The sequence below is a fragment of the Carettochelys insculpta genome, chromosome 18 (genome assembly GCF_033958435.1).
Source record: "Carettochelys insculpta isolate YL-2023 chromosome 18, ASM3395843v1, whole genome shotgun sequence".
Lineage (NCBI taxonomy): Eukaryota > Metazoa > Chordata > Testudines > Carettochelyidae > Carettochelys > Carettochelys insculpta.
Window position 1 is genome coordinate 9,360,818 of NC_134154.1, and position 26,891 is coordinate 9,387,708.

The 26,891-nt window shown below is 46.5% G+C and overlaps 1 protein-coding gene across 2 annotated transcripts; it reads right to left on the reverse strand.

The window, feature by feature from the left end:
* Positions 1 to 17: 17 nt before the first annotated feature.
* On the reverse strand, positions 18 to 26,557 carry SMARCB1 (SWI/SNF related BAF chromatin remodeling complex subunit B1). 2 transcript variants are annotated; one of them, XM_075012980.1, is made up of 10 exons: positions 26,377 to 26,557; positions 21,498 to 21,609; positions 20,930 to 20,959; positions 15,875 to 16,004; positions 14,694 to 14,831; positions 12,100 to 12,227; positions 11,274 to 11,440; positions 9,932 to 10,122; positions 1,412 to 1,543; positions 18 to 392 (listed from the first exon to the last, which is right to left on the reverse strand). In XM_075012980.1, the coding sequence occupies exons 1-10, from the start codon at positions 26,467 to 26,469 to the stop codon at positions 353 to 355; spliced, it is 1,161 nt and encodes a 386-aa protein (XP_074869081.1). In that variant the 5' UTR covers positions 26,470 to 26,557; the 3' UTR covers positions 18 to 352. The 2 variants fall into 2 exon arrangements, with proteins under 2 accessions (XP_074869081.1, XP_074869082.1); XM_075012981.1 differs by lacking the exon at positions 26,377 to 26,557 and adding an exon at positions 25,687 to 25,797.
* Positions 26,558 to 26,891: the final 334 nt, after the last annotated feature.

The window sequence follows — 26,891 nt, forward strand, 5'->3', positions numbered from 1 at the left end:
TACTGATTCAAACCAACTCTTACACATTCCTTTTATTTAAAAAGTTGTCCTACCAGTGCACTTTGCACCTATACAAAAAAAATTTACTCAGTCCACACACAGGTACACAAGGGCTCTGACAGCTGCCACAGGTCTTGGATAACGTGACGATGCAACGCTCTCAGCACATGGCATGAAGGCGGAGGCAAGGGTGGGAGTCTGCAGTTCTCTGAACTGTTTGGCAAGTGGAATGCGTCCCCTTGCTCTGGGCCAGAAAGATGCAGGGCAAACCCCTGCCAGTCCTAGGTCCTCTTGTGGGAGTGGAGTGGAGACAGAGTCTGTAGGAGGAATATCACTGTCTTGTCGGGGACAGTTACCACGCGGGAGCTGTGTTGGCCAAACGTCTCATGCGCCTGTAGGAAGTGAGGGGAAAAAAGGCACAGTTAAGAGATAGGGAAATCACACTTTAGAAGAGCTGAAATTGTAGCACACGTCCCCTTACAGATGCTAAATGGCAAGTTACTGCACAGTCCACAAGACAAACCTAGATGCTGGTTAGCACCATAGTAACCTGGTTGTACTAATTATTTCTCAAATCACATTCTTATCTGCACAGTTCCACAGTGGAGGGAGGGGGTACAGCATTTCTGCCATTGTGGGGAAACCTAGTTACTTGTTTCTATGTATTTTTTTAAGCCTGAATTGGGTTTCAACCTTCATCAGCCATTGACAGTTTAGCTTTACTGCAGGAGCTGACAGAATGTCAGTCTGATCAAATTCACTATTAAGTAACCGGAAGACAGCTTATCAGACACCAAAGACAGGAGCTCCATAGTTCTGAGCAAACCCCAGGTGTTGCTTCAACTGCTAGATTCTCTCAATTTTATGACCTACAGTATCTTGGGGAGACCACTCTGAAGCCAGGCAGATTGCATGTCACATCCAGGCAGGTTTCACCAGCCTACGATGCCTTTACATTGCTGCTTTGTAAGTCTCCCCCTCTCTAGGGGCAAAACCTGCACTTGTAATCACTACAGCATTCCTATCCGTGTCAGCAAACGGGCAGAAGTGCAGTTCATCAGGCTGTGGTTTGGCATGGCTTTCCCACTTCAAACAGCCCCTCTTCAGACATAAAAGAGCTGCTTTGTCAGGCTCCTAGGCAGCATGTGGCATTTAGTCCTAACACTCCTACACACCTCAGATATTCCTGTATTAGAAGGGACCTAGCTTTGAGCAACAGATGGTTAAAATGAAAATGTTAAGACACTCGCAGAGTGAGGCGATGCTAATTTAATATCCTGAAGCAAAGGAGAGGGAAATCCTCTTTCTGGTATATGTATCTGAAATCCTGCCATCAGCAGAGTGGGGGGGAAAAACATCAAAGCTTTTAAATTTTAGGGGCTGGAATGAAAACTGTATGAAGGGGCAGCACCTTGTGTTTCTGTCTTGGTCTCTGATCTTCTTCTCCATCTCTGCGTCTGTTAGGGTTTCAAGCAGAGGGCACCACTGGTCAGCATCACCTGTGTTCCGAATGGCGATCTCCACAGTTGGCAGAGGGTTCTCACTAAAGCCCCAGATCAAAATGAAACACAAAATTCAGGAAAAGCTGAACTGCAACAGCCAAGACACACAGATCTTTCCCTTCCCTTGGGCACTGCTGAGAAGGACATGGAGAGGTGGGTGGAGGGAGGATTACTCAATGGTTCTCAGCTCTGGCTGGGCACTCGTTCTTACATTTCTTGGTACGGTCCAGTTCATGCCCAGTAGACAAGTTGCAGAACCTGGAGTCTGGAATTTCCATGCATTTAACTACTTCAAAGCCATCATCTCTAGTATACATCAGTGATAGGATGTGTCAAACAAATTCTGAACAAGTGCTTATTTTAAAAGGTGTTCACCATCAGGAGGCGTATGACTAAGAACAACAAAATCATAAGGATTGCAGTTTAGAGCCATCAAGGTTCTGACTACCAATCCCAGTCTCAACAGATCCCCTCTTCCACATCAAAGGCTCACTATGTAGCTGGCTAATGGACAGACACATTCAGACCAAGTGACCAAAGACTCAGAAAATGATCGTATCACTTCATGAAGGCTGAAAGCTGTGTCATATCCAAGGGGCCATTCACAAACTGGGAGAGTACCTGGTCTGCTCAGGAATTGGGCTTCTGAGATTTCCTACCAGCATTTCTCAAGTCTATGTAAACTGCGAATGATAATTCTGAGTTACCCAGTACACCAATATGACAGCTCTTCCTTCGCAGCCTTTACTAGATAGTCCTTCAGTTCATAGGACCTGGAGACAACAATTACCTCTTTCAGCTCCCTCTGAAGAGTACCGCATTATTGCAGTTGACTTCAGAGGCCCTAGTCACAGACTAAGTTCCATTACGGTGCATGTTCTACAAAAAGTGACAGGCCCTGACACACACAGCTTCGACTGCTAGTGCGAGTTAAAAACTGGTCTGTTATGAGCAGAGCTACACCTACACATGCTCACAACGCAGTCTTCACTTGTCCCTTTAAGAATTATGGCCCCCTGTGGTTATGAGAGTGACTTCCTAAATACTGAGCTGCTGGAAATCCAGCATAAATACAGGCAAGTCTCAGTGTAAACATTTGTTTCTAATTCTGAAAGTGTGTGCGCAGAGGGCTATTGCAGGTGCACACAGCCATGTCTGACCCCTTTCACAGGCATGCCACTACACAGCGGAGGATCCTATAACTCCTAGGCAACTAATCCCAGCTCTGAGTCACAGTACACAATTCAGCTGCTGATCCCAATGGAAATGGGTTCTCTGCAGCAAAGCTGTTAACCTAGAATGGTCAAGTTTAGTATCACCTGTCAAGGAGAAATTAATCTAATGCCTCTTGGGAGGATACCTCACTGGAGTCTATTTCTGGAGCCCCTTTTAACCACTCTGCCAAGAAAACACTTCAGCCCAGCCTGTGAGCGTTGCTGTGTGGTCCAGAGCTAAATCTTAGCTGTGTATTCAAATAGATGTTTAAACAGCTCTTGTTTTTCCTTGCACACTTAGCCCTTTTCAGGTGGTTAGACGAAGTTTCCTGAAGTACATTTGAGCTACCAAGTGAGAGGCGAATTTGAGGGCAAGATTCTGCCTCACACCTGTACAGGTCAACAGACTTCAATGGGGCGTGCATCCCTGGGCTTAAGAGCAGGATTTCAGCACAGTCTCAAACTGTATCCCACATTTCCATAGACTGTCGGGAGTCAGAGAGAGGAATGGAATCCATGCTCTGGGACAACATCCCAACTTCAAGGGCACAATGCAGCTACCAGGCCAGAGGAGTGGCAGAGGCGATTCTCCCATGGCAGGAAGCCATGTACCGTAAACTCTTTCATATCCAGCATGCTATCATCCAGAACTCAAATAACTGGCATTTTAACCCTCTATAAATTCTAATTACATTTTCCGTGAGTAGAATAAAGTGAAGTATACGTTTGCCACATACAATACAGTAGGGACGCCACATTCGCAAGGGTTCAGTGCTGAGAACCCTCACGAATGTTGAATTTTGCAAATATCCTTTTACCCGCCCCGCCCAGGGTCCAGAGATGGAAGCCAAAGGCAACCTGGCTCTTGGCCATCCCACCTGCATGCTTCAGCTCCATGCACGCCTCTCCTGCACTGTTCATGACTGAGCCGCAGACCTGGGACACTTGTTCACCTTGCACTGACCCTATCGCTTGCAAGGGTGGCGTTCCCAACGGCCGTACAGTATCTCCTTGGAATGGCGGCACACGCAGTGCAATGGTGCACGTCCGCTGAGCTGAGTCCCCGGATCCAGAAGTGTTTGTGTTCAGGAAGGGGGAATGAAATTGATGTGCGCCCTGCACTTTGGCTGCTACACTTGGGGTGGCCTTTCCTTGGGAAGCCACTTCATGCAGGCTGGTTCGGGATGGAGTGAAGGCTGGCAGGGGGCTTTGCCAGACCCACAACAGAGGGGCCAGGTGAGACACCCTTCTCTGTTGGTACCATGCAGGGGATGCCAGCATTTGTGAATAATGGACTTAGTGAATGTTAAGACCTTGCGGTACTATTGCTGTTGGTAAGTAAAGTACTCAACTACATTTGTTTTTTGGTTTTGGTTTTTTAACTATCTAATCTTGTTTTTCCTTAGTGTTATATACCTCTTTATTATCCAGAATATTTGAATATCTCACCACCTTCCAGTCCCGGGGTTGCTACATATGAAAGAGTTTAATGCATAAGGCACAGTCAGCTACCTAATTTTTAGTGTAGTGAAGGGAAGTAACAGTTTTGACCCTCCCTATACCCTGACCCAACCCTCCGGTAACACCATGAGGTAATGTTTACACATGGCAGAGTCCATATAACCAACTGAGCTGGGTGACATTATTTTACTGGGTATAAGGATGACCCATAAGGCACAGAGTGCTGGCAGAATCAGCTTGCTCCGTTAGATATTCAGGTGAAAACTCTTTGGGCCAGGGAATTTGTCTGTAAGGAGCTGTGTAAGTCACTATCTACTTAAATCACAGGGACAGGAGAACTGGATGGGTCCCATTTTGGCCTCTTCTTAGCTTCCACCCACCTACCTACCTAAGTATATAAAACAGTTCTGTAAAGTGGCTCACAGCCCCATACTGCTACATCATGCATCTTGGCTCTGACCTTGTTTTGCACTAACAGTGCTGACCAGCAAAAGCAAAATCCCACAGAACTGCATGGTTTCACCTCTCCCTCAGATGATTAAGATCCGTGTGACTCCTCAGACTTTGTCAGTCCCTGAAGACATTAAGGCTGTTCTTTTGATACTGCTACAACAGACCCTTCTCCTACATGACTGGAATGTCTCTCTTTAGCAACCACAACTGGTGTGGTTTGGGAATTCAGGAACTAACTGACCACAGAACCCAAATATCATTAATCACAAGAAGGTTTCAAAGCCACTCCTCTGCTGGAGCAGGAGGAGGGAGGAGAGGACATTTTCACTAAAAGAAACAAAACATTGGTTTAATTAGTGTTTTTTTTTTTAAAACAAGAGATGTCTGAGTATTGATGGTTTGTTCTGCTGGGGTCTCCTTTCCCCCATTCCTTTCCCAGCAGCAGCCAGCACTTTGATTTCCTTATTTGCTATAAGGTTCCATTATCTTTTAAAGGACGTCTGATGTCTACCTACTGGAATTACCCTCTATGTGCAAACTCGACCTACTGAGACCTTCTAGGGCCACGCAAAAGCCCTTGGTAAATTGGCTTGAAGAAGTCAGGGTATGAAGACACATTTTAGGACCCCAGGCGGATGGTACACCACTGCACCCATGGCAAACTCAGCACTATCTGAGAGAGGTTTAAAGGGAGGTACATTTTCATCTCATGCAAGCAGTTTCCTGATGGAACAACTGTCTACCTGCAGATGGCCTCTTAAATAGGTCACGTGTGAGAAATGGGGAAGCAGAGATATCTTAGGGAAGACTTTGGTACCCAAGCAGGTTCACAAGGCCCCTCTGAAGCACTAAGGGACAAAAACTAGGACTAGTGACCATTTGGGAATGCTCATCTCCACTGGCCAGAGGACACACTGTAATGAGATGGGCAGAAATGGAGGAAGTGTGTCGGTGGCTAATCTAAAAAACAGGCCCTCTAGCCCAGTGCTTTTGAAGAGTTTACTCCCTAGCACAGCCAGGAGAAAATGATTTCCTGTCCCCATTACTGCTTTTCTAGTGCGGACAAGACCAAAAGCACTTCTGCCAAGGGATTTTTAAACAGTTAACTGGATAAATGGGAGCATGTAATTGATTACCCACTTTGACTCAGCTTCTGCTGCTCTTCCTCAGTGTGGCCATGAGGTCCTGCTGCCTGGCCCACCAACCTCTCTGTGGCTGGGGCTGCCTGGCCCACCAACTTCTCCATGGCTGGGGCTGCTCCAGCGCAGTGCAGCTGTCGCTGGTGGAGTTTGTTGCCCAAGGGTCAGTTAACTGGTAAGCATAATGGTGAGCCTCGTGCTTAACCCTTTAACACCCCCATTTCTGGTGAGGCTGCCAAAAATGGTTCAGTTCCTAATCACACCAAGAGATTTCACTGACAAAAGGAAGGGTAAGTCCTGTCCTGAGACGCTAATGAAGGGGATGCCAGTTGCAAGCCAGTCCATGAGCTCTAACAATTAGATTGTATCATAGCTGAAATCCATGACTCAAACTCCCCTTCAGAAAGGCTGTTTGCCACACTTAAGCAGAGTATTTTATGTTACCTTTGCTTTACAGTGAGCCTCGCTCTAGTCTCTAACGTACATTGCTCTGGTGATACCTGTGGAATTATACTGTTTCTGGGAAAACCATTGGGGTATATTCTTGAAGGAAAAGGAACTGAGACGTGCCCAAAAGGCAGACGAGGTGTAAAACACAGCTGACCTACAGCACTCATTTCCAAAGGAGGCAGCTGCTCGTGGACAGTTGGAAACATAACAAGACCATGAGAAACAGCGTGAGGAAAGGACAGAAGGTTACAGTGACACAAACATATATGCTCAGAGTGCTAATTGGCTGGAGCTCTTCTAAAATAACAAACTGACTGATAACTCCTTAGTTACCACCCTTAGAACAACACAATGTGAACTCTGATAATCCTAGGCACCTTGGGATTGCCTTTTACACAATAAACACGTCAAACGAGAAGCGTAAGTGCCAGCACTGAATTCTCTTTATTTGCTCCATGAAGCAGCCTCCTATTCCTACACTAACCCCAGGAGATCGAAGAGCTCCTATCAGAACCTTGAAAAGCTACCTCCTCTTTTCTACTTCTGTACTCTCTCATCCCCTGGAATCAACCCCAAAGCTCTATCCATCCTCCAATAAAGGTTGGGACAGTTTTCTCCAGTCACTGGGGTGTACAATTGTGACAGCCTGACATAGCCATCTGGAACTCCAGAAAACCAAGGTAAGGCACTTCCTTTCCCCCAGCCATAGCTGGCCCAGCAAATCACATACGGTGTTGAATTCTGATCCTTCATATAGTATCACAAAGCACAGTGTAGTCTGCAAAGCCAGCCCAGAAACCAGCCCTATGCCTCTTCTCAACTTGCATACCTGTACTATATTATAATGTAATACATTAAGGATTTAAAAAAAAATCCACACACTAATTCATCACAGACCACTACATAATACAACTGGAACCTATTACTGTCAGGATTCATAACCTGTCTCCTGGTGATAAGTAAATCCTGGACTTGCTGCACGCCAGCTACAAGGTCTGGAATCAAACCAGCTTTTATTCTGGCCAGTACATAGCTCTATAGTGGCTGTTTTAATCAACATTAAGCTCTCAAAATACCCAAGACACCATGGCTCACGAGTCACTGTGGCAGAGGGAACCCCAAGGGCTTAGATGTAACACTCTGTGCAGATAGGAATTGGCATCCGCTGATCTGCAGGGCTCTACTCCAGGAGACAGACATGGTGCTGCTGCTCTCAGCAGCCAGCGCCCCAGGCCGGCAGCTCCTCTGCCATCAAGCCTGCTGCCAGTAGAGCTGTATGATCCCTAGATTAGATGCAGCCACGTGGCCAGGAGAAGCTGCTGGCACAGGGCACTGGCTCCTGGGAGTGGCAGCGCCATGCTCGTCTCCTTTGGCTGCAGCGTCTCCTGGGAGGAGAGTTCTGCAGATACCAATTTCTATCCATAGACATTTGCATCCACGGTTAGACATTCGTATCTGCACAGGGTTCTACTTAGAGGCCTCTAGAGTCAGGGTGGGCAATAATTTTTGTTGGGGGACCATGCCAAGATTTGGATAAGTGGTCAAGGGACACACTTTTCTAAGGAGGGTGTGTGAGGCTGGGTGCAGAAGGGAGCTCGGGAGGGGGCTAGCATGCAGAAGGTGTGTGGGGTCTCTGAGGGAGTTTGGGTGAAGGACGGCTTTGTGACCTGGGACAAGGTTGTGGGTGCAGGGTCCAGGAGGGCATATGGATGCAGGAGACTATTCTGACCTGGAGGCAGGGCAGAAGCCGGGTGCAGGGTTGTGCAGAAGGTATGAGTGCAACAGAGGATTCTGACCTGAGGGAGAGGTGAAAGAAGGGGTGCAGAGTCTTGGATGGGCCTGCGTCAGGGAAGCATAGGCGGTGTGAAGGGTATGGGTGGTGACCTGGGGCAGGAGAGTTGGGATGCAGCAGGGGCTGGTGTGCCAGCTACTGGCTCTCACCAGGAGGCACCTGCCTAGGCAGCTCCCAGCCAGCAGGCCCTCAGGCAAGCTCCCTGTTTGCCACGGCCCCAGGTTGCTCAAGGTGGCCAGCCACATGCCTCTCAGGAGGGAAGGTAGCCAATAAGAGCTGAGAGGATTGTGCTGGAGGGGGGCAGGAGCAATGCACAAAGTCCCTCCTCCTGCAAAGTGGCACATGGCCCAATAGTTAGCTGCTGCAGCAAACAGGGAGCCTGCCTGAGGAACCTGCTGGAGTGTATCTGGCCCCCGTGTTGTATTTTGCCCACTCCTGCTGTAGAACAGGGTGTTTATATCATGAAAGGAGAGCATGATTAAAGGGCACATCTTTTCAGTATGAAAAAGATGAACAGCTGTTACCCAATAGTATCCTGAAGGGCTGTAATATGACAAGAAAGATGTTTTGGAATCACAGAACAGAACCGCCTGGGACAGTTAGTGTCCACAACGCCCCAATGATGAGCGATGGTCTCAAAATGCAAAGTGCACTTAGGCAATGAAGCAGCTGTTCTGTTGACTCAGTTTTAAAATCAAAACATACCCTTAAACTGAATGGGTGAGGTCAGCGAACCCATGAGAGCCTCAGGGTCTGAATGAGACACAGGCCTGAGGCTCAGCAGCCAGAGCCAGACTTCCCTAGAGTTTGCAGTGTTTGCATTGGTTTCATTCCCAGCCCAGCACAGCTGAACTTCACGCTCTCCAGAGCCAGCGTGCACGTTACATCCAAGTGAGGATATACACCTTTTCCCACAGCAGCACCCATTCGGAAATTAGCTTAGGCCAGTGATGACTGCATTGGAATAGCACCTCTGCCAACCAGCCTAAGCGCATCTGCACCTTGACCTCACAGCCACCCTGTGAAATGCGGCTGGCAAAGAGGAAAGTCTTCCTGCAGGATTTCCAATAGATGACCACAGGGGAGCTGCCAACACTGTACTGGAAATGGTTGACACAGAATACTGGCTTTTGGCAATTCTTTTGATTTGTGTTACTCAGACACTTGCCTGAAAAGAATATCTTTACTGCTTAAGAGTTCATCTGCTCCTTCCCCATCTGATGAGCCTCCTACAGCAATTAACTAATGACCAAGTGAGGAGGGCTTCAGGTGACAAACAGAAGGACCACATGAGCTCAAGAAGTCAAAACCTTACTTCCATGCAAGCATCCTTAGGGAGAGCAGAGTAGGAAACCAGAGTGCGGGACATCAACGGGAGTGTCTCCTGGAGAACCCCTTTCACAAGGAATCACAGAACCAGAAGGGACCTCAGGAGGTCCCCAAGTCCAGTCTTCTGCAATCATGACAGGGCCAAACACCATTTAAGCCCATGGTGTCCAACATGCTAGCAACCGGCTAAATAGCCACAAGTTGCTAGTGGAATATGGCTACTTTGCTTGAACGATAAACATATTTTCAGAATAATGTGGCTCCTTTGCTACAGCAGTAGCCACTATAGTGGCTACAGGTTCAGAACCGGTTTGACACCATGGATCTAGTGGCTACAGGTTCAGAACCGGTTTGACACCATGGATCTAGTGTATCTCTAACAAGCATTTGTCTAACCTGCCCTTAAAACCCTCCAATGGTAGAGATTCCACAATCCTCCTAGGCAATTTCAGAGGCAGTTATTGAACAGACGGACTAACTGTTACAGAACAGGATGAAGAGGACGGGATGACAGCTTCCCCCTCAAACCGTTCCAGAACCATGCTGTGGAGACCACATGCCTCAATGAGGTAAGAGTACAGTGTTCTGTACCTGAAGGCGTAAGTCTTCTGATGCCAGCTCAGCTGTCCCCGAATGCTGTAAGCAATGGTGGTGACAAATTCCCCACCAAGCCCAAGTTCTGAACACAGCTTCAGTGCAAACTTCTCCGGGGAGTTCTCCTTCTCCGACATGTCCCATTCAAACTGGTCTACCAGGGAAATGTTCCCCACATGGATATTTAGCTAAACACAATGACAAACACAAGTCAGATGTGTTTGTATTTCAAATGCTCCAACAAATAAATCTCTTCATCACCTTGTCAAGGTCAGGCTTATTTAATGCAGAAGTAAAAGTTCAGCAGCAAAGAAGATAAATGGCCGAACCTATTCCGTGCATTTCTCTAACCATTGTATTTGAGTTCTTTACTGCCCATAGTGCTAGGAAATTAAGAGACCAGTTCCAGCTCCCATCCCTAAAATGCAACAATTTTTCCTTCCCCCTCTGGAACTCACGTTATCTCATTTCCTGGCAGAAGACAGCAGTCTGCTACCAGGGGCTTGCAATGGAGAACATATTACTGAGGAGTGTAAAATCCCACTTCGTTAACCAGCTAAACTCTAGGTTTAATGGATTAAATGGGTGGGGCCGGGCTGGAGAGTCTGCTCCAGTCCCGATTGGTTAGCTGTCACTGGTAAGCCTCATCCATTTAGGCTGAGGCTTACCAGTTAACTGGTTAAACATTAACACTGAGGTGTGATCTAGACCAGGGGTGTGCAAAGGTAGGGGTGCGTGTGTGTGTGAGAGATTTTCTAAGGGGAGCACGGTGTGATCGGCTCCCCCACCGCGGCTTCTGTTGCCTCACCATCCCCCACCTTTCTCCCCCACAGCCTCCACTGCTGCAAAGGAAACCCTCCACCCCCGGGTCCCTGTGGCTGGGCCAACTGGAATGTTCAGAGGCCCCGAGTTAAGCAGCGCGGCCAAGGCAGCGGCACTGGTCCCCACAGCTCAGGAGTCCCTCCAAGAGGCTGGTGTGGAGTGAGTGCTGCCTGTGGGGGGTGCAGAGCTGCCACTCATCAACACAGCACAGCCGTAAATCCCAAGTCCTCCCCCTGAGGCTCCCTCCCCCTTCAGGGCAACCCCTGGAATCCCGTAGCACCCCTTTCCCAGGCACACCCTCCCCTGCATCCTTTCCTATGGTCCTTCCACAGGCTGGGGGGAATCCACCTAATTGCAGTGCCAAAACGTGGGGACTGACATAAAAAGTTTGCTCACCCCGATCTAGATGTGGGACTGGGACCCAGGAACTCCTAGCCTGAGGAGCCCATTACTTTTTCTTCCCCAAGCAGCCTTCTACAAAATAATTAACTCAGGTCATGCCTTCCTTCCTTATTACCTTAATAATAACTCGTTGGTCAGACTGGTCTTCTAGGATACTGTCAGTTGGGTAAGACTCAATCTGTTGTCGAATTGCAGAGGCAATGGCAGGGACAAAGGTCAGAGGATTCAAATCCAGGTCATCACAAAGAATCTCTGAGAACATTTCTGGGGTCATTAGCTTTTCTGATGAAGGTGAAGAAAGGACAACCAAGCCTCATTAGAACAAGCCCGTAGACCCAGTTTATTCAGTCAGAGTAGACAGCAATTAGAATCCTTTTCTCACTCACTGATTACAAGGCACTAGGATCTGCTGCAACCTCCCATACTGAGGGAAATGTCAGGTCTAACCCCTTTCTTGTAAGAGTCAAAGGAGGTTTTCAGCCTCTAGTTTGCAATAGCAAAAAAACCCAAACTTTTACTTAAGGAATGGACTCTGTTTACTATTTGCTCCTATTGAAACAATATAACTGCAATGTAATACATACAAAGAGGGCTGAGATTATGGAGAGAGGGGTTTTTGGTGCTTTGTATTTGTATTCCATCTGAATACCAGATGAGATCAGAGACAGTGGACTGCAGCATCACTGAAAGAGGTCTGCAGAACACGCCCATTACAAAAGCGGGCCTCAAATTACACACACTTGCCGAGCGATCACTGCAACCAGCAGGAAGGACATATAATCCAGGATGAAACTTGACAATTAAATGGAATCTCAGAGAAATGTGAATCCTTGACAGCTTTTGCCCATGGGTGGCAGGGTCTCTATCTCAAAAAGTTGCTGTTGTATGGATGCAGATGAATTGCTTCAAGCTCCCAATACACAACAAAGCTGCTTACATACCATTCATGTTCCACGTAAAAGCATCTCGGAGTTTTTGCCCATCAATTTCCATGTCCAACCGTATTGGAACCAGAACCTCTGGCTGGGATGCATTTTCATGGATCACTGCTGGGTCATGGTCATCAAAGCTGAAAAGAAACCACACCAACATGTAGCATTAGGAGCTGGTAGAAAGTACAGTAGCATCCATGAGATGAGAGAAAGGATTAGGCAGGAGTACCTCCTTCTGACAATCACAGCAGGCTTGAAAACATAAGCTTATGGGTGCAAGGCAGCAAGGGGCACTGGGTTTCATCTTCAGTATGCCTAGGATAAAATAATATACTAGAGAATGCAACAAGGAAGTGCCTCTAGATGCACGACTGGCTCCCTCTGAGGTCTTCAGATCAAATCTTTTGTGGAAGGTATAAAATCATCATATGAGTCATAGCAGCTGGAAAACACTGCAAAGGATAATGTAAAGTTATTGAAATTTCTGCAAAAAGGCAGTAAAATATATATCTTGTATGATGGAGCAGGACAATTTGACTTATCTAGCAGTTGGAGAATGACGATAATATGATTTTTATCATTTGGTGGGATATAGCGCTCCCCCCTTCTAAGTCGTGGGGCCTGTCTCTACTATCGGGTACATGGCTGCGGTGATTGATTCACCGAGGTTCGATTTAGCGGTTCTAGTGAAGACCTGCTAAATTGACTGCCAATCACTTGGACTTCAACTCCAGTACTCTACTGGGAAAAGAGAGGGATAAAGGGAGTCGACAGGGGAGACCCAGCATGGTGTGGACGTCACGGTAAAAAGATCAAAGCTACCTCAACTTGAATTATGCTACTAATGTAACTCAAACTATATAGCTTAGATCAGCTTTCCCCTGCAGTGCAGGCCTGCGCAGGTTGCTCGCCTTCAGAACACTTCTTTAGCGAATGAAGGCCATTAGTGCTGTGTGGCTGGTTACTAGCCTATGTGAACTGAACAGTAGTTTCAGTCCAGTACCCAAAGGTCAGAAGTGCAACTCCTAACCACCATGACAGGCATCCCTACTGATGGCCTTAGCAGAGCTGCTAATGAGTGGGCCGGAAATGAGAGTGAGCTATTCTCTCTACTGACAATGGCCCACTCTGGGATGATCCTGAGACATAGCAAGAGGCAGCACCCGAAAGCCTGCATGGCTGCCTGTGCTGGGTCTTATCACAGACCAATAGATTTGTATCCTGACTGCCAGTCCAGCACCTTCAATGAGCTCTAGATTACACAGGTTTAAAAAAACAAACAAACAAACAAAAAAAAACCAAAACCCAACCCCACAGATTATCATCAATTTCCAGTTAATCACTAGTTAATCAAAAGCGACTAAAAAATATGATAAAGAGCTGGGTACCAGCTCTAGAATCAGGCACAAGAGAATCAAGGTTATCAAATTCAGTGTCTAGCTGGGAACCATGATGTACACAACAGACACACCCCCTGCCGAGGGCAAAGCAAAACTTTAAGCACTTTTGTTAGCAGAGTTAGTAAAGTCACATATAAAAATATTGCACTAGGACACCATTATCATGCATCACACCTCACAGATTTTCACTCTCGTGTGGATTTGGCGCTAAGAGACAGGTGGTTGTCCATGTGGGTCCTACTCTGTCCTGGGCATGCCAGAAATGTCAGATGGTCCAAATCACTCTTTACATACAGAGTTGTGTGGCCTATTATGGTGCCTAAGGGCTGTCATGAATAGTCATACAAATGCCCAGTTTCCCTTGCCTGTTTCTGACTTCTTCCCCCTAATACTGGGATGTTCTTATCCTATGATGTTAACTTAACATGCATACCAGTTTGTTGCCAAAGCAAGTTTGTGATCAAGATAGGAGTGGTGGCAGATGTTTAAACCAAACAAGGCTAGTACCAATTCAATGGTCCTGCTGTCAAATGGACTGTCTCTTCAAGCACAATATTTCCAGCTCACCAAAACTCAGGGGAACTGTGAGGCCTCTTGCTTGTGCTAGAGTTCAAGGCTGGAAGCCTTATCTAACTTTAAGCTAATGCCTTAAGTGATCTAAGTCTACAGATTCTTTCAGTTACTGCTAAACAAAATGCTAAGCTTGCTCCATGGGCTCCGCACACATAGTACTGTTCTGTTTCTATAGAAGGCTGCAGACCTGACAGTTCTGCAAGATACGTCATCCCCTGAAGTGCATAAAATATTAAAAGCCAGGCAACACACATGCTACCGCCGCTGCGTTTTAATCATATGGGGTGAAACTCACTCCAGACTGAGGCCAGTGCTAGGCCTATGTGCCACTCAAGTTTCTTTAAGCATGAAGTGGTGCAAAGGCCTAATGTACAGGGCCTCATGTACTATGCAGGGGTCAATTTCACCCTTGGGGCATAAGCACTTGGCTTCAAGAAGCCCAGTCTAACCAAGAGAGCCTCAGTTTGGGGACAGCCGGGTCTCTATCACAAAGTATAATGTGCAATTTTAAGAACATCCAGCAAATGCTGATACAAGGCAGTACAACACGCCTGCCTTAGAGACATCTTCTAGACAACTGTCCTCATGTGCAGAAAGTCAGCAGTTTCCAACATCAGGTGACCAACTCACCAGAGTGGGAAGGTTCTCTTCTTATCCCTGCCCATGCGGTTTCTGTTGATAGTTGTTGAGCATGGCACTGCATCGAGGTGATGAGAACTGTTGGGTAGGGTTGGCACCCACTGGTTATTCCTTTTTGCCTTCTGCTCTCTGAAAGAGGAGACTTCATATTAAATTTGCTATTCAAGCATCAGATATTGCCACACACACTTTTTATGGTAGGGTCATATATACAGCTCTAAGCCTGACTGCAGGCTCTTGCAATGATAACTGTAAGTTACATAGTAAGTGTGTTTCATTCAGGAGTCTATCATTGACTGAGTGGAGAAATCTCAACCCCAACTGGAAGAGTGTGGGTCTGGCCTTCTGCAAAATAATTTTAGCCATCGGATAACGCTTCACCCTTCTACAGTAGTCACCTGAGGGAGCTCACAGCACTTCATAGAACATATGCCATTGTTCCAATTCATTGACCAGCTTTTTCTGTTTGATTTTGCTTTATTTTAGTCTATTCCAAAGAAACCACTGCCAGGATTTAATAGCCTAAGCAATACTACTTTAGGCTTCTATAAATCATCTTATCCACAGACCTCAAACTGTTTTACAAACTTTAAGTTATATCCTTACACTCCTTCTAAGGCAAGTCAGTTTGCTGACATGGAAATTAAGAGAGAGAAAGGATAAGTAACTTGACCAACGTCAGGAAGAGAACTTAGAGATCCGAGTCTTAGTGCTTTCTAATGGTTCAAACTTGGTGCAGTACTTCCCTTAATTAAGAGACTGTCATCATCTATTCCCTATTTCTCTCCCCGCAAAGAAGTTCTAACTGCCACATGCATCATTTTTAAATACCAGATTACCTTTTGGATTTTGTTCTTTTAAATGACTGCTGGAGCATGTAACTGTCTGTCTTACACCCACTTAGTGCAGAATATGGGTGTATTTTTCCTCAGAACATTCATCCTAGACTCTAGGATGAAATAGATCTAAGGGACGCAACGTCAGCAAGTTTCAAGCTGCATGTGTGCCAACAATCAAATCCTTCCATACCAAAGATCTTCTTTTATGAAACTGTGATTAACATTAACAGTCAGGGAACACAGAGAGCAATAGATACTTCACTAAATAATACTGAAAGAACAGCTCTTCCAATCACTTCCACTCTGATCCTAGCCCTCAGCAATGTTTATTACCTGAGGTAGGTGGGCGGCTCTGTGCTGATAGACACTGCCTTGTATTTCTCATCATTTCCATCCAAGATCTCTTCCACTTCAGAGGCCTTCAAGAGAGTCACACTCGTAGCTAGTGTCGTATAACCGTGATCTGTGATCAGAAAGCATGTAAGTGGTTATATCCGAAATACTGTCAGTCATGGTGCTATGTATAGTAAACTCTTTCATATCTGGCATTTTATCATCTGGAACTTTCAACTAATGAGCATTTTAATCATAAGTAAATTTTAGCTGTGTGTTCCGTAAGTACAGTATAGTGAAAGTAAATACAAATAAATACAGCGAATACACTAGAAGCATCTGACAAAGTGGGTCTTAGCCCACAAAAGCTTATGCTTTAAAAATATCTGTTAGCTTAGAAGGTGCCACAGGACTGCTTGTTGTTTTTGCAGATACAGACTAACATGGCTACCCCTCTGATTCTTGTCAGCAAGTACAGCGTAAGTTTACAGTGTGGTTGGTAAATAAAGTACTCTGCATACATTTTTCTTTGCTTCTTAATATTGAATCTTGTTTTTCTTTAGTGTTATACAATGCTAAGTTTACCTCTCTATCATCCAGAATATTTTACTATCCGGCAACCTCCTGGTCCAGGGGTTGCTGGCTATGAAAGAGTTCACTGTAGTAATTCCGCATGCTGGAATTTGGCAGCGGTTAGCGTCGACTGAGATTGTGTAAAAACTGACCAGCTTGGATTCCTTCATCTTGTCCCTTTAAAGCATTTCATTTCACAAAAGGAGTTTGATCTGTCAGGGAAGCCTCAAGTGCACTCAGGAGACTGTGAAATTCTACTGACCCACCCCTGCCCACAAGCAGCACCAAAAGGCTCTAGCCCCATTATGCTAGAGTGTCTAACAAGCGTAGTCTTTGCCCGAGGGACTATACGCTCTAGTTCTGGGCCTAGTAAAGCCATGTGAGGCAAGTTTGTTTTACATATACTAAGCCAATCAGGCCCAGTCCTTCCCAAGAGAAAAACAGGATTTGAACCCCAAAGAATATGCAACTGAATCACAAGACTGTATGTAATATTTTGTGTATAAAAATATGACAAATAAGGTCTTTTATGAAAGCCTATAATGTTCTGACCCTGACAGTCAATCAAGGTATGTATATAATCTGGGGCTATAAATCTGTGTATTTGTACATAGACAAGTGTGCTTGCAATTTGTGCTACAACATTCAACTCCACCTCCCCAGAGAGAGGGTTTAATTGGGAAGGGAGGAGCTACCCCCCTAATCAGACAAAACTAGCTCCAAGCACCTACCCTAGTACAATCCAGGAAATGACAGTGGTGGCCTACTAAAGCGAGTGGAAGATACTGAAACAGAAGAGAAAACCTCAGTCTTGAAAAACTAAGGGAGGAAAATGCCCTTAATCTGCATAACCATGAATCACCACTGAGAGGCCTGGGCTACCTTAAAAAAAAAAATAGTACCACTAAGGCCTTGTCTACACTGGCAAGTTACAGTGCAGTAAATCAACCCCATCACTAATTCCAAGATGTCCACACTGACAAAACAGTTAGGCTGGGTCTACACTAGAGAGTTTTGTGAACAGAAAGGGCATTCTGTCAACATGACTCAGGGAGCGTCTACACACACAAAGCATTCTGTGGACAAAGTCTCAACAGAACTCCGCATTTTCCTCGACAGTATTATCCCTCAAAAAATTGAGGCATAACAATCTCTGGACATAGTACTGCTGGGAAAAGTGCCGTGTAGGCACTTCTGTCGACAGAGGGGGCTTCTGGTTGCCGGGCTGCCCTCTTTGCAGAGCTGCCATTCTGCTTTCTGGCACCAGAGGGCAGCGCAGTCTGGCAGTTCTCTGTCCACGGGGCGAGCTGAGTGTAGATGCGATCTGTTCAGAGGTTCTGTTAAGATCACCCTGTCGACAGATGCTTCTAGTGTAGCCATAGCCTTAGCGTGCACAAACTCAGGGGTGGCTGTGTGCTACGAAAACCACCTCGACAAGAGGCCTCGATCTTTCTCATGTCGTGACTATAGTGCTGTGGTACCCATGTGGACGCCATGGTGTAGTACACTGCATTAGTGCTGTGACTAGCCTCCAGTAGCTGTCCCACAATTCCTGTTTTCCCTTCTCTGGTCATTGGTTTGAACTGTAATGCCCTGTCCTTAGGTGACCAACCCTTAGACCTGCCCCTTGGGAATGTGGAAAGTCCCCTTACTATTTGCTGTATAACGCTCTCAGTGCTTCTTTCCAGGTGACCATGCATGCTCCACACACACGGCAATTCCCAGCTTGGAGCCACGTTGAGATGCTGGACCTCATCAGCGTCTGGGGGAGAGGAGTATTTCCAGGCTCCGCTGCACTCCAGACATAGGAATTATGCTACTATGAGCACATATGGAGATGCTTGACCCAAAGAGCCCATGGCCAGGATGCACTGCACTGCACTGCAGGGTCAAAGTGAGAGCTGCAGAACGTCTACCACAAGGCACAGGAAGGAAACCATCATGCCGGTGCTGTGACCATGACCCGCCAGTTCTACAAAGACCAGCGTGACCCCATCTCTGTTGCAAAGACCCCTAGGGATACTAGTGGGGTTCTGCAGGCCAAAAGTGGACCACGCCAGGAGGAGAAAATTTTGGACAAGGTAATTATGGACAAAGGGGTTGAGGGGTAAGGAGGAACCAGAGGCGAAGTACAACTCAGCATCCACACTGGAGCTCTATTCTATCCCAGAAAGGTCGGCCAGTTGCAGCAGCCAGAGTTTGGGAAGTGCAAATGGCAGAGGAAGCCTCTCAGCGGCTTTAATTTTGGAACACCTGAAGCAAGTTGTTGGGGGCAGGATGGCTGCAGAAAGCAGGCTTGGGTCTGTACAGGGCTCGTACCAACACATGCCTAGCTGAGAGGCAGAATGAGCTGTGTTGAACTCTCTCTTCATGGTAACTGGGCTCAGACCTCCATAGAGGTTAACCTGAAATTGCACCTTTATATTTATTTTCCATGCAACATGTTTGTTTTTCCTTATTCTTTCATTTTTGAATTGGGAATTTTTTTCCTATTATTAAAGCCTTTTATTTGTACCCCAAAAGGTCTCCAGTGCAAACTGTGTGGAGAATGTCCCTCAAAATGAACTGCAGAGCAGCTTTTACTCAGTTTGGGGGTGACAAACCTGAGAGGAAGACCTCAAGTGTCTGGTAGACAAGAACCTGGGGTAAATAGATTTGGGCAGGCTCAGGCCCAGAAAGCTACTGAGGTCACTCTGCAAGAAACAAGTAGGATGGCAGCAGCCAGAGTAAGACCTGATAAGTGGCTGATAAGAGTTAGGGTTCTGCAAACTGAAACCTTCAGGACAAAAACCTGCACCAATGGGTCTCAGAGACCAGCTCAATAAACTTTTTAGTCGTGCAAGCCTGTACCAAACAGCAGTGTAGGTGTGTGAGTACAGGCTGGAGCCAAGGCTCTGAAATACAAACTGGGGAAGGGTCAGAGCCTCAGCTCCAGACACAGTAACATCATCTATCCTGCAGCCTGGTCAAGTGATCTGGCTCTAAGACTCTCTGTTGCAGCATTTTCTCTGCACTCTAGCCGTACCATGAGTGCTAGAAGCAAAGCATTAACAGGGCAGGTGCTGATAAAATCCCTTGCTGCCCTGGGCGATACCCAAAATGTTACATTAGACCTTATTAAAATATACCACAGAGAAAACATCTGAAGTCTCTACAACCTACAGCACCACAGGGAAATAAGACCGAAAATAAGACCCAAAGTGAAAGCTTCGAAGGGCTGATTAGCGATGGTGCATCATGGCAGCATTTACAAATGACAGCAAACAAGCTGCAGCTACTGGATCACATTCTGCTAGCACATCCCAAACCTAAGAACATATATTATGTGGGTCAACAACTCTGCTAAAAAGACTTAAGGGGCTAATTGTGCTGCAGGACAGGGATGTGTGAGGGAAACGATCAAGGTTCAGCAACGATTGGCACTTCTAACTCTGCTAGGCAGTATTAGGCCTCACAAGCAGACCATCCAAATTTGGGCTGTGGCTCTGAAACATGGACAAAAGTCAACAAAAAACAGACTGAGGTTTGTACCAAACACACACATGAACCCAGAGCTTCCAGGTCCATTATTTAAAGCTTTTTTTGGGGGGGTGGGGAGAGAACAAAAGGAAGAACTTCAGGTTTAGTGAAGAAACTTTAGTGTTCATGAAACAAAAAGAAAAGAAATCCCCAGGTCCTCACTAAAATAAGTGTCAAGAGCTACATCTAACGTGCATTCTATTAAAAATATGACTTCTGGTCTGGAATTCCCATTAGATAAAAGAAATCCTACTAACCTGTTTTTCTTGGACCCACCACTGCAACCCACCACAAAGTAGAGACATTTCTAGGGGTAAGACATAATGCAAAAGGACACAGAGAACAATAGCACTCCACTTTCTTTTCCTGGGGCCACAGAGGTCGGTAAACGCCATCTCAGCCTTCAGTTCTGATGTGCCCTTGGAGCCCTCTGGAGGGATACAGATGAGTACTCACTTCAGCATGGAATGAATACCCCGAGAAACTAATGAACCCTGGATACATAATGGTCTGAAATTGTTTGTCAGAAGGCAGTGACAAAGGTTAATCACAGAACTGAACTGCTGAAAAGACCTATCAAAAATGTTGAGAGGCCAAATTCCTTTGCAGTACAGGAAGAGCTGGGTTACTCAGAATTTGGATAAAAACACATGCTCAGTTAACTGGCACCTGTTCTATTCCACAAAATCCCATGAAAGTGAAGAGAAGAGCCCATGAATTAGGAAGTCAGGTCAGAACAAGTATAGGAAAAAAGCTCCCCTCTTAAAAATGGCTAGCGCCAAAGGCCAAAGATAGAGTAAGCAATGTGGGAAAAGCATTATCCCATTCTTCACATATCTGAGTCTAATGAGCCAGGAGAGGAAAGAATTAAACATCTGACGATACATATTTGATAGCAGCAGGAGACCACAATAGTGATTCTTTCTCCAGCAAAAGTGTAAACAATGTAAGGGGAAGACTTACATCTTCTGGGACTGTGAGACCGCTGAGATTCTGTTGAAAAAATAAAACACAACAAGTCAGCAGAAAACTCAGAGGACAACATAATTCAGTAACATGTCAGGTTTATTGTGATCCAGTCCTGCAGCTTGTAAGGTTATCTTTTAAAAGGAAGCTGTTTCATTACTTCCTTCTCTTGCTAAAGAAACCTTTATTAAGATAATAGGATTCTTACTCCTTTATACAACTACTGAACAACACCACTTTTAAAATCTTGTTCTTCCCATGCCCTTGCCTTGAAAGACAAGGTCAGAAAAAGCACCTAATTTTCAAGAAGAAAAATGTTCAAACCACAACTTTGCAACATCACAAAAAGAGTTGTGCGTGTGAGCGCGCACACACACACACACACACACACACACAATGCCTCTTATGACAAATTTAATAGGATGGGATTTATTTAGAAATGCAAAAATCTTTTGCAGTTCAACACATGTAACTGGTACAATAAAAATCAAAACTTATGGGCATTATAAAATGTACTTAATTTTTTTAAATCTATCCTTTCTGGAATATTTATAAGTTTTCTTACCATGAGAAGATGCAACTATTTTCTTCCTTTCTTCTACTGTGGCTAGTCGCCTCCAGAGCGAGGGATACCTCTTGTATAGGGAGCCACGAAACATACGTAGATAGTTCCCCACCTACAAGCAAAAAGGAGGTTTGTTTTGAGGGATACAGCTCAAATGGAAGCTGTTTCCAGCAGGAATCTGAGGGTAGATCTACACTAGGACAGAAAGTCGATTTCAGACATGCAATTCTAGCTATGACATTAGTGTAGCTAGAACTGACGTATCAGAATTGACTTTGTTCCCTTGTGTAATCTGGGACGTGGAAGTTTCACGTATTGTGTGAAGTACAAGGGTTGATATGCAAGCCCAGAGAGGTCAATTTTGCAGAGTCTCAACACACATATTAAACTCCGGAAGACCAATCTTCCCGCAGTTGATCTTCGTATAAGTATAGATTGGCCCTCAGGCCTACTGATTTCTTGGTGCTGGTGAAGTGGGGCACTTGATGGTTCTTTCAGCAACAAAACACTTCCTTAGATAACAGCGAGACTTATATAGTATTATAAGGCTTTGTCTACACTAGACAGCTTTCACAATGGCCAGGCAGTGTAAAATGCTGTTTTTCAGCACATGTTGACAAAATACTTCCACCCCTTATGAGCGGGGTTTGTGTTTTGGACAGGAGAGCATTCCTGCTCACAAAAAGCCACTTGCGCTGCCATTTGCGGTACCAAGATTTTTGTCTTGGGAGTGGGGAGGACCTGGTTCTAAGCACCTGTGAATGACAAATTTGTTGCTCAACTGGCAGCATAGCCAAAGCCTACCTAGAAAACAAAACTATACTGACCAGCATTTCTTTTACCAACTAGGTGACAAAGAACCCCATCTTAATCATTTTCAATTTAATAAAACCACTAGCAGTTTTCATACAATTTTTAACCATTTAACCTTCCAAGCCTTACTCCAAATGGAATTAACCAGGCCTTCCAGTGTTAAGTTTATATTGTGTTGTTTTGTTATTATTCCCGCAGTACCATAAGAACATAAGAATGGCCATACTGGGTCAGACCAAAGGTCCATCCAGCCCAGTATCCTGTCTGCCGACAGTGGCCAGGGCCAGGTGCCCCAGAGGAGGTGAACCGAAGACAATGATCAAACGATTTGTCTCCTGCCATCTGTCTCCAGCCTTTGACTAAAGGCTAGGGGCACCATGCTTTTCCCTTTACCATTACCATTTTTTAATAGACTGAACCTTTGCTGTTTCCAATATTTTTCTTTGTGCAGAATGCAGTAACTTAAGACCTGATTTGCATTTTGTGTTTTAAATCCTCTGATGAACATGGAGAGTTCAAACAAATCACAATTCATGACTCACTTGCCAACAATTCTTTTTAAAATTCTGTCAGCATCTGTAAAGCAGTTTCATCTTGCTGGCATAATGTCCACACTTGCGTTATTTTATCTAAGCACTAAAGGTTACAGCAATCTTTAGTGAACAATGAGGCTACTTCTATTTTCAGTGTTTCCCAAAGTGTTGTCCACGTACATGGACATGGCATGCAAAAGGATTTCAAAGGGCATGCGGCAAAAAATAAACTATTAAAAACCATGAGATAAGCATTAGGATGGCACTGGGAGAGGGGGGTTCACCGATAAGGTCGAAGTCCCGAAACGGCTATGCAAATGTTTTAAGTTTGGGAAACATGGTTCTAGGCTATGAAACTCTTGGCGGTCACTCAATAAATGAGTAGGATGGTTTCATGTCACCCTCCTATTTATGAGTCCGTTGATGGCTTATCAGCCTAATTCTGGAGCCATAGGTCTTATCACAGAAGAGACAGACATGGTAGCAGTCGGAAGGGTGCTGGACTGCTTTTGCGGCTCTTTTCTTCTTCTGCACCCTTCCTCACCTGCACTGCGGTGGGACCTCTCAAACTTCACCACCCTCCCATGGATTACTGCTCGCAACTTGGGACAGTCCTGGGCAAGGTGCTCTGAAGTGTTGAGCAAATCCCCCAGCAACTGCCAAGGGACAAGCCTGCAACACTTCCTACCCTGAATGATGCCCAAGCTGCATCAAAGCAATGAAGTGCAACAAGGCAACTGGACTAGGTGGAATCCCTGCTGAAGTCTTCAAAGCAAGCAGGTGAGAGCTCCACAAACAATTCCACCTCCTGAGTCTCAAGATCTGGGATAGGGAGCAGCTGCTGTGAGAGTTCAGACACGCAACGATTGTCAGTCTCCTCAAGAAGGGCAACCAGTTGGACTGTGGAAACTATCATGGCATCTTCTGCCTGGCAACGGTCAGGAAAAACTTAGCTCAAATCCTTGCAAACCAACTCCTGCCACACTGAGAAGAAATTCTCCCAGAGTCCCAGAGAGGCTTCTGACCATTCTGAGCAACAGAGGACATGATTTTCACCGCCTGGCGAGTGCAAGAAAAATGTCAACAATAAAATCAAGGCTTATACATGAGTTTAGTTGACCTAACAAAAGCATTCGACTCAATCAATTGCAGCACCCTGTGGACCATCCTCTCAAAGATCGTCTGCCCCCAAAAATTCATTAGCATATTTAGACTGCTTCACAACAACATGACTGCCACAGGAGACAAGGCTGCATCATTTCTGGATCACTGTTCTGCATCTTCATCACCATGACCCTTCATCTCACTGATGGCAAGCTTCCAGGTGGTGTGAAGATTGTCTGTAAAACAAATGGGAAGCTTTCCAATCTCAGGAGACCGAAGGCTAAAAAGCAAGACCTCCATGACCTCGATCATGGAGATCCAATAAGTGGATAACAACATGATTGTTGCTCTCTCTCCTGTAGCCCTTCAAACCATCTTAAGCACCTTTGCCAAAGCATAAGAGAATCTCGATCTCTCACCGAATGCCAAAAAAGACCAATGTGCTCCACCAGCCTTCGCCAACAGGACAATCTCACTAACCTTCTATTGAAGTAAATGGAGAACTGCTGGAAAATGTGGAGCATTTCCCATACCTTGGAAGTCAACTTTCCGCTACAGTTGACATTGAAGCTGAAATCCAACATTGTTTGAGTTGTGCAAGCTCTGCTTTCGCCCGCCTGAAACAAAGCGTCTTCGAGAACCAAGGTATCTACGCTGAGACAAAGCTCCTCGTGTGCCACACAGTGGTTATTCCAATGCTACTGAACGTACATGAAATCTCAACAACATACATATCTCTGAAGGCACCTGAACAATATCATCAATGCTGCTTCAGGAAAATCCTAAGTATCTCTTGGGAGGATAGGCTCGTGGACACTGATGTCCTGGAAAAGTCAAACATGACAAGCATTGAAGCCATTATCATTCACCAACAACTCTATCGGACTCGACACGTGGTTCAGATGGCTGATCAGTGCCTACCAAAGCAGATTGTGTTTTTGGAGTTGAAGGAAAGACAGAGGAGCGCCGGTGTCTAGGGGAAGCAGTTTAAGGACATGCTGAGGGCACACTATGAAGCTATCATTTAAAGCAATAGCATACCAGTAGCCTGTAGAATGTCACACAATGGGGCCTTCCTCTATATTAGAAAAGACAGAGGTTGGTTGTAACTCCAGTTTCAGCTTTTCTTATATGATGTGTTATTTGATATTTATCCGTAAACAGGGTTAGAAATCAGCTGGCAGCTAAGAAAATAATGCTGCCTTTTCCTTCCATGCTGCTAGGACTGCGATTTTACTGGTTGCAAACTGCTGAGTAACATATGTAGATATGCAATTTAACACATATGGAAATGTGTAATTTAAAAAAAATGTGAGGAAGCAGTACATCAGCAAATAGTTACTCCAACATGCTGAAAAAACCCAAAAGAGTTTATGAGAACTGTAGAAGCATGAATAGGATCTTCCTCACAAATACCTAAAACTATCATTTCAATAAACTTCATCACATGGCAGCTTTTGGAGACTCGAGATCTTTCTAAATGTTCACAATATAACCTCATTCAGAAATGTGATGATACTCAGGACATTGCGAACTGGAGAACAGAGACAAACTCCTGTTTTGGGTTGAGTCTTAAGCCCTAATATGGCTAACGCTTCAACATGCTTAAAACTTTTTGTACCTGACCAGTCTAACTGAAACCCTCGAAGCCAAATCCTGCTTCCCAAGCCTGCAGCCATTCTCCCCGCAACATGCCAACTGAAGAGCTCCTAAAGTCATCTCTTATCTATGAGCATCACCTGCAAGACCTTCACAGCCAACACAGGTGCTGGAAAGCACATCTGGACCCTGTGGGTGCTGAAGATGCCCCTCTTACAAGGTTGTGTGAACCAGGCTGCCCTGAAAAGGGACAGGACTTCAGCGCCCCACCTGGATTGGTGGGAGAAAGGAAGCACTGGCAGGGATGTCTCTCCCCTGCTCCTGGGGATTTGCATATAGGGTAGCTCAGTCAAAGCTCCCGCACACCCACCCTCCGATGTATCCTCCTCCTCCTCCTCCCCCCCACTCCACTTCCTGTAGCCTCTATCAGGCCAACCCCCCAACCCGATCCCCCCAGCCGGCTAGACACCCCCCCCCAGTCACCTCCCCCCCTACCCCCACCAACCAGCCCCCCCCACCGCCAGTCCCATTCCTTCCTCCCCGCTCCCCCCGCCCCAATCCGGCCAGGCCACCCCGATCTCCCTCCCCACCCCCAGCCCCATTCCTCCCAGCGCCCGCCAGTCCTACCCCACCCCCCGCAAGCCCCATTCCTCCACCCCCCCCCCGATCTCCCCTCCCTTACTCGGTCCGGCCCGGCCCCCACCCACCGTCATCTCCCCCCACCCGGCCGGCCCGCACTCAAGCCGGCCCCCGCTTCCTCAGAGGCGCCCCCGCAGCGCGGGCCCAGGCCGGGCCATTGTCCCGCTGCCTCCTGCCGGGCGGGCCGGTACCTCGGACCCGATCATGTAGAACTCGCCGTCCTCCTCCAGCTGGAACTTGACGGGCTTCTGCCCGAAGGTTTTGCTCAGCGCCATCATCATCATCTCGGCGGCGGGACGCGGGGCAGAGCCGGAGGCTGAGGGGGAAGCAAGCGAAGGCTGGGTTGCGGCCTACTTCGCAGCGTCAGTGCGCATGCGTCGAAATCCCCCCCCCCCCCCCCGCCGGCAGCCCCCAGCGCGTGGGCGCGGCCTTAAAGGAACCGCCTGCGATTTAACGCCCGCCCGGCTAGGGCGGCACTGGAGCGCGGTACCCACCGCCCCTCCCGCTGCCTGGCTCAGGGGGCTTGAGAGGCGGGGCTCCGGCACTAGGGGGCGGGGCTCCACTGGGGGCCCGGCTGTAAGGGGCGGGGCTACACCTCGGCTTCCCCACGCCAGGCAGCTTGGCAGGAACCACCCCCGCTTTGTGCAGAGGCTTAATGGGGCCTGGCCCCAGACTCCTGCTTGCAGCTCCTACCGCCTTCCTGCTG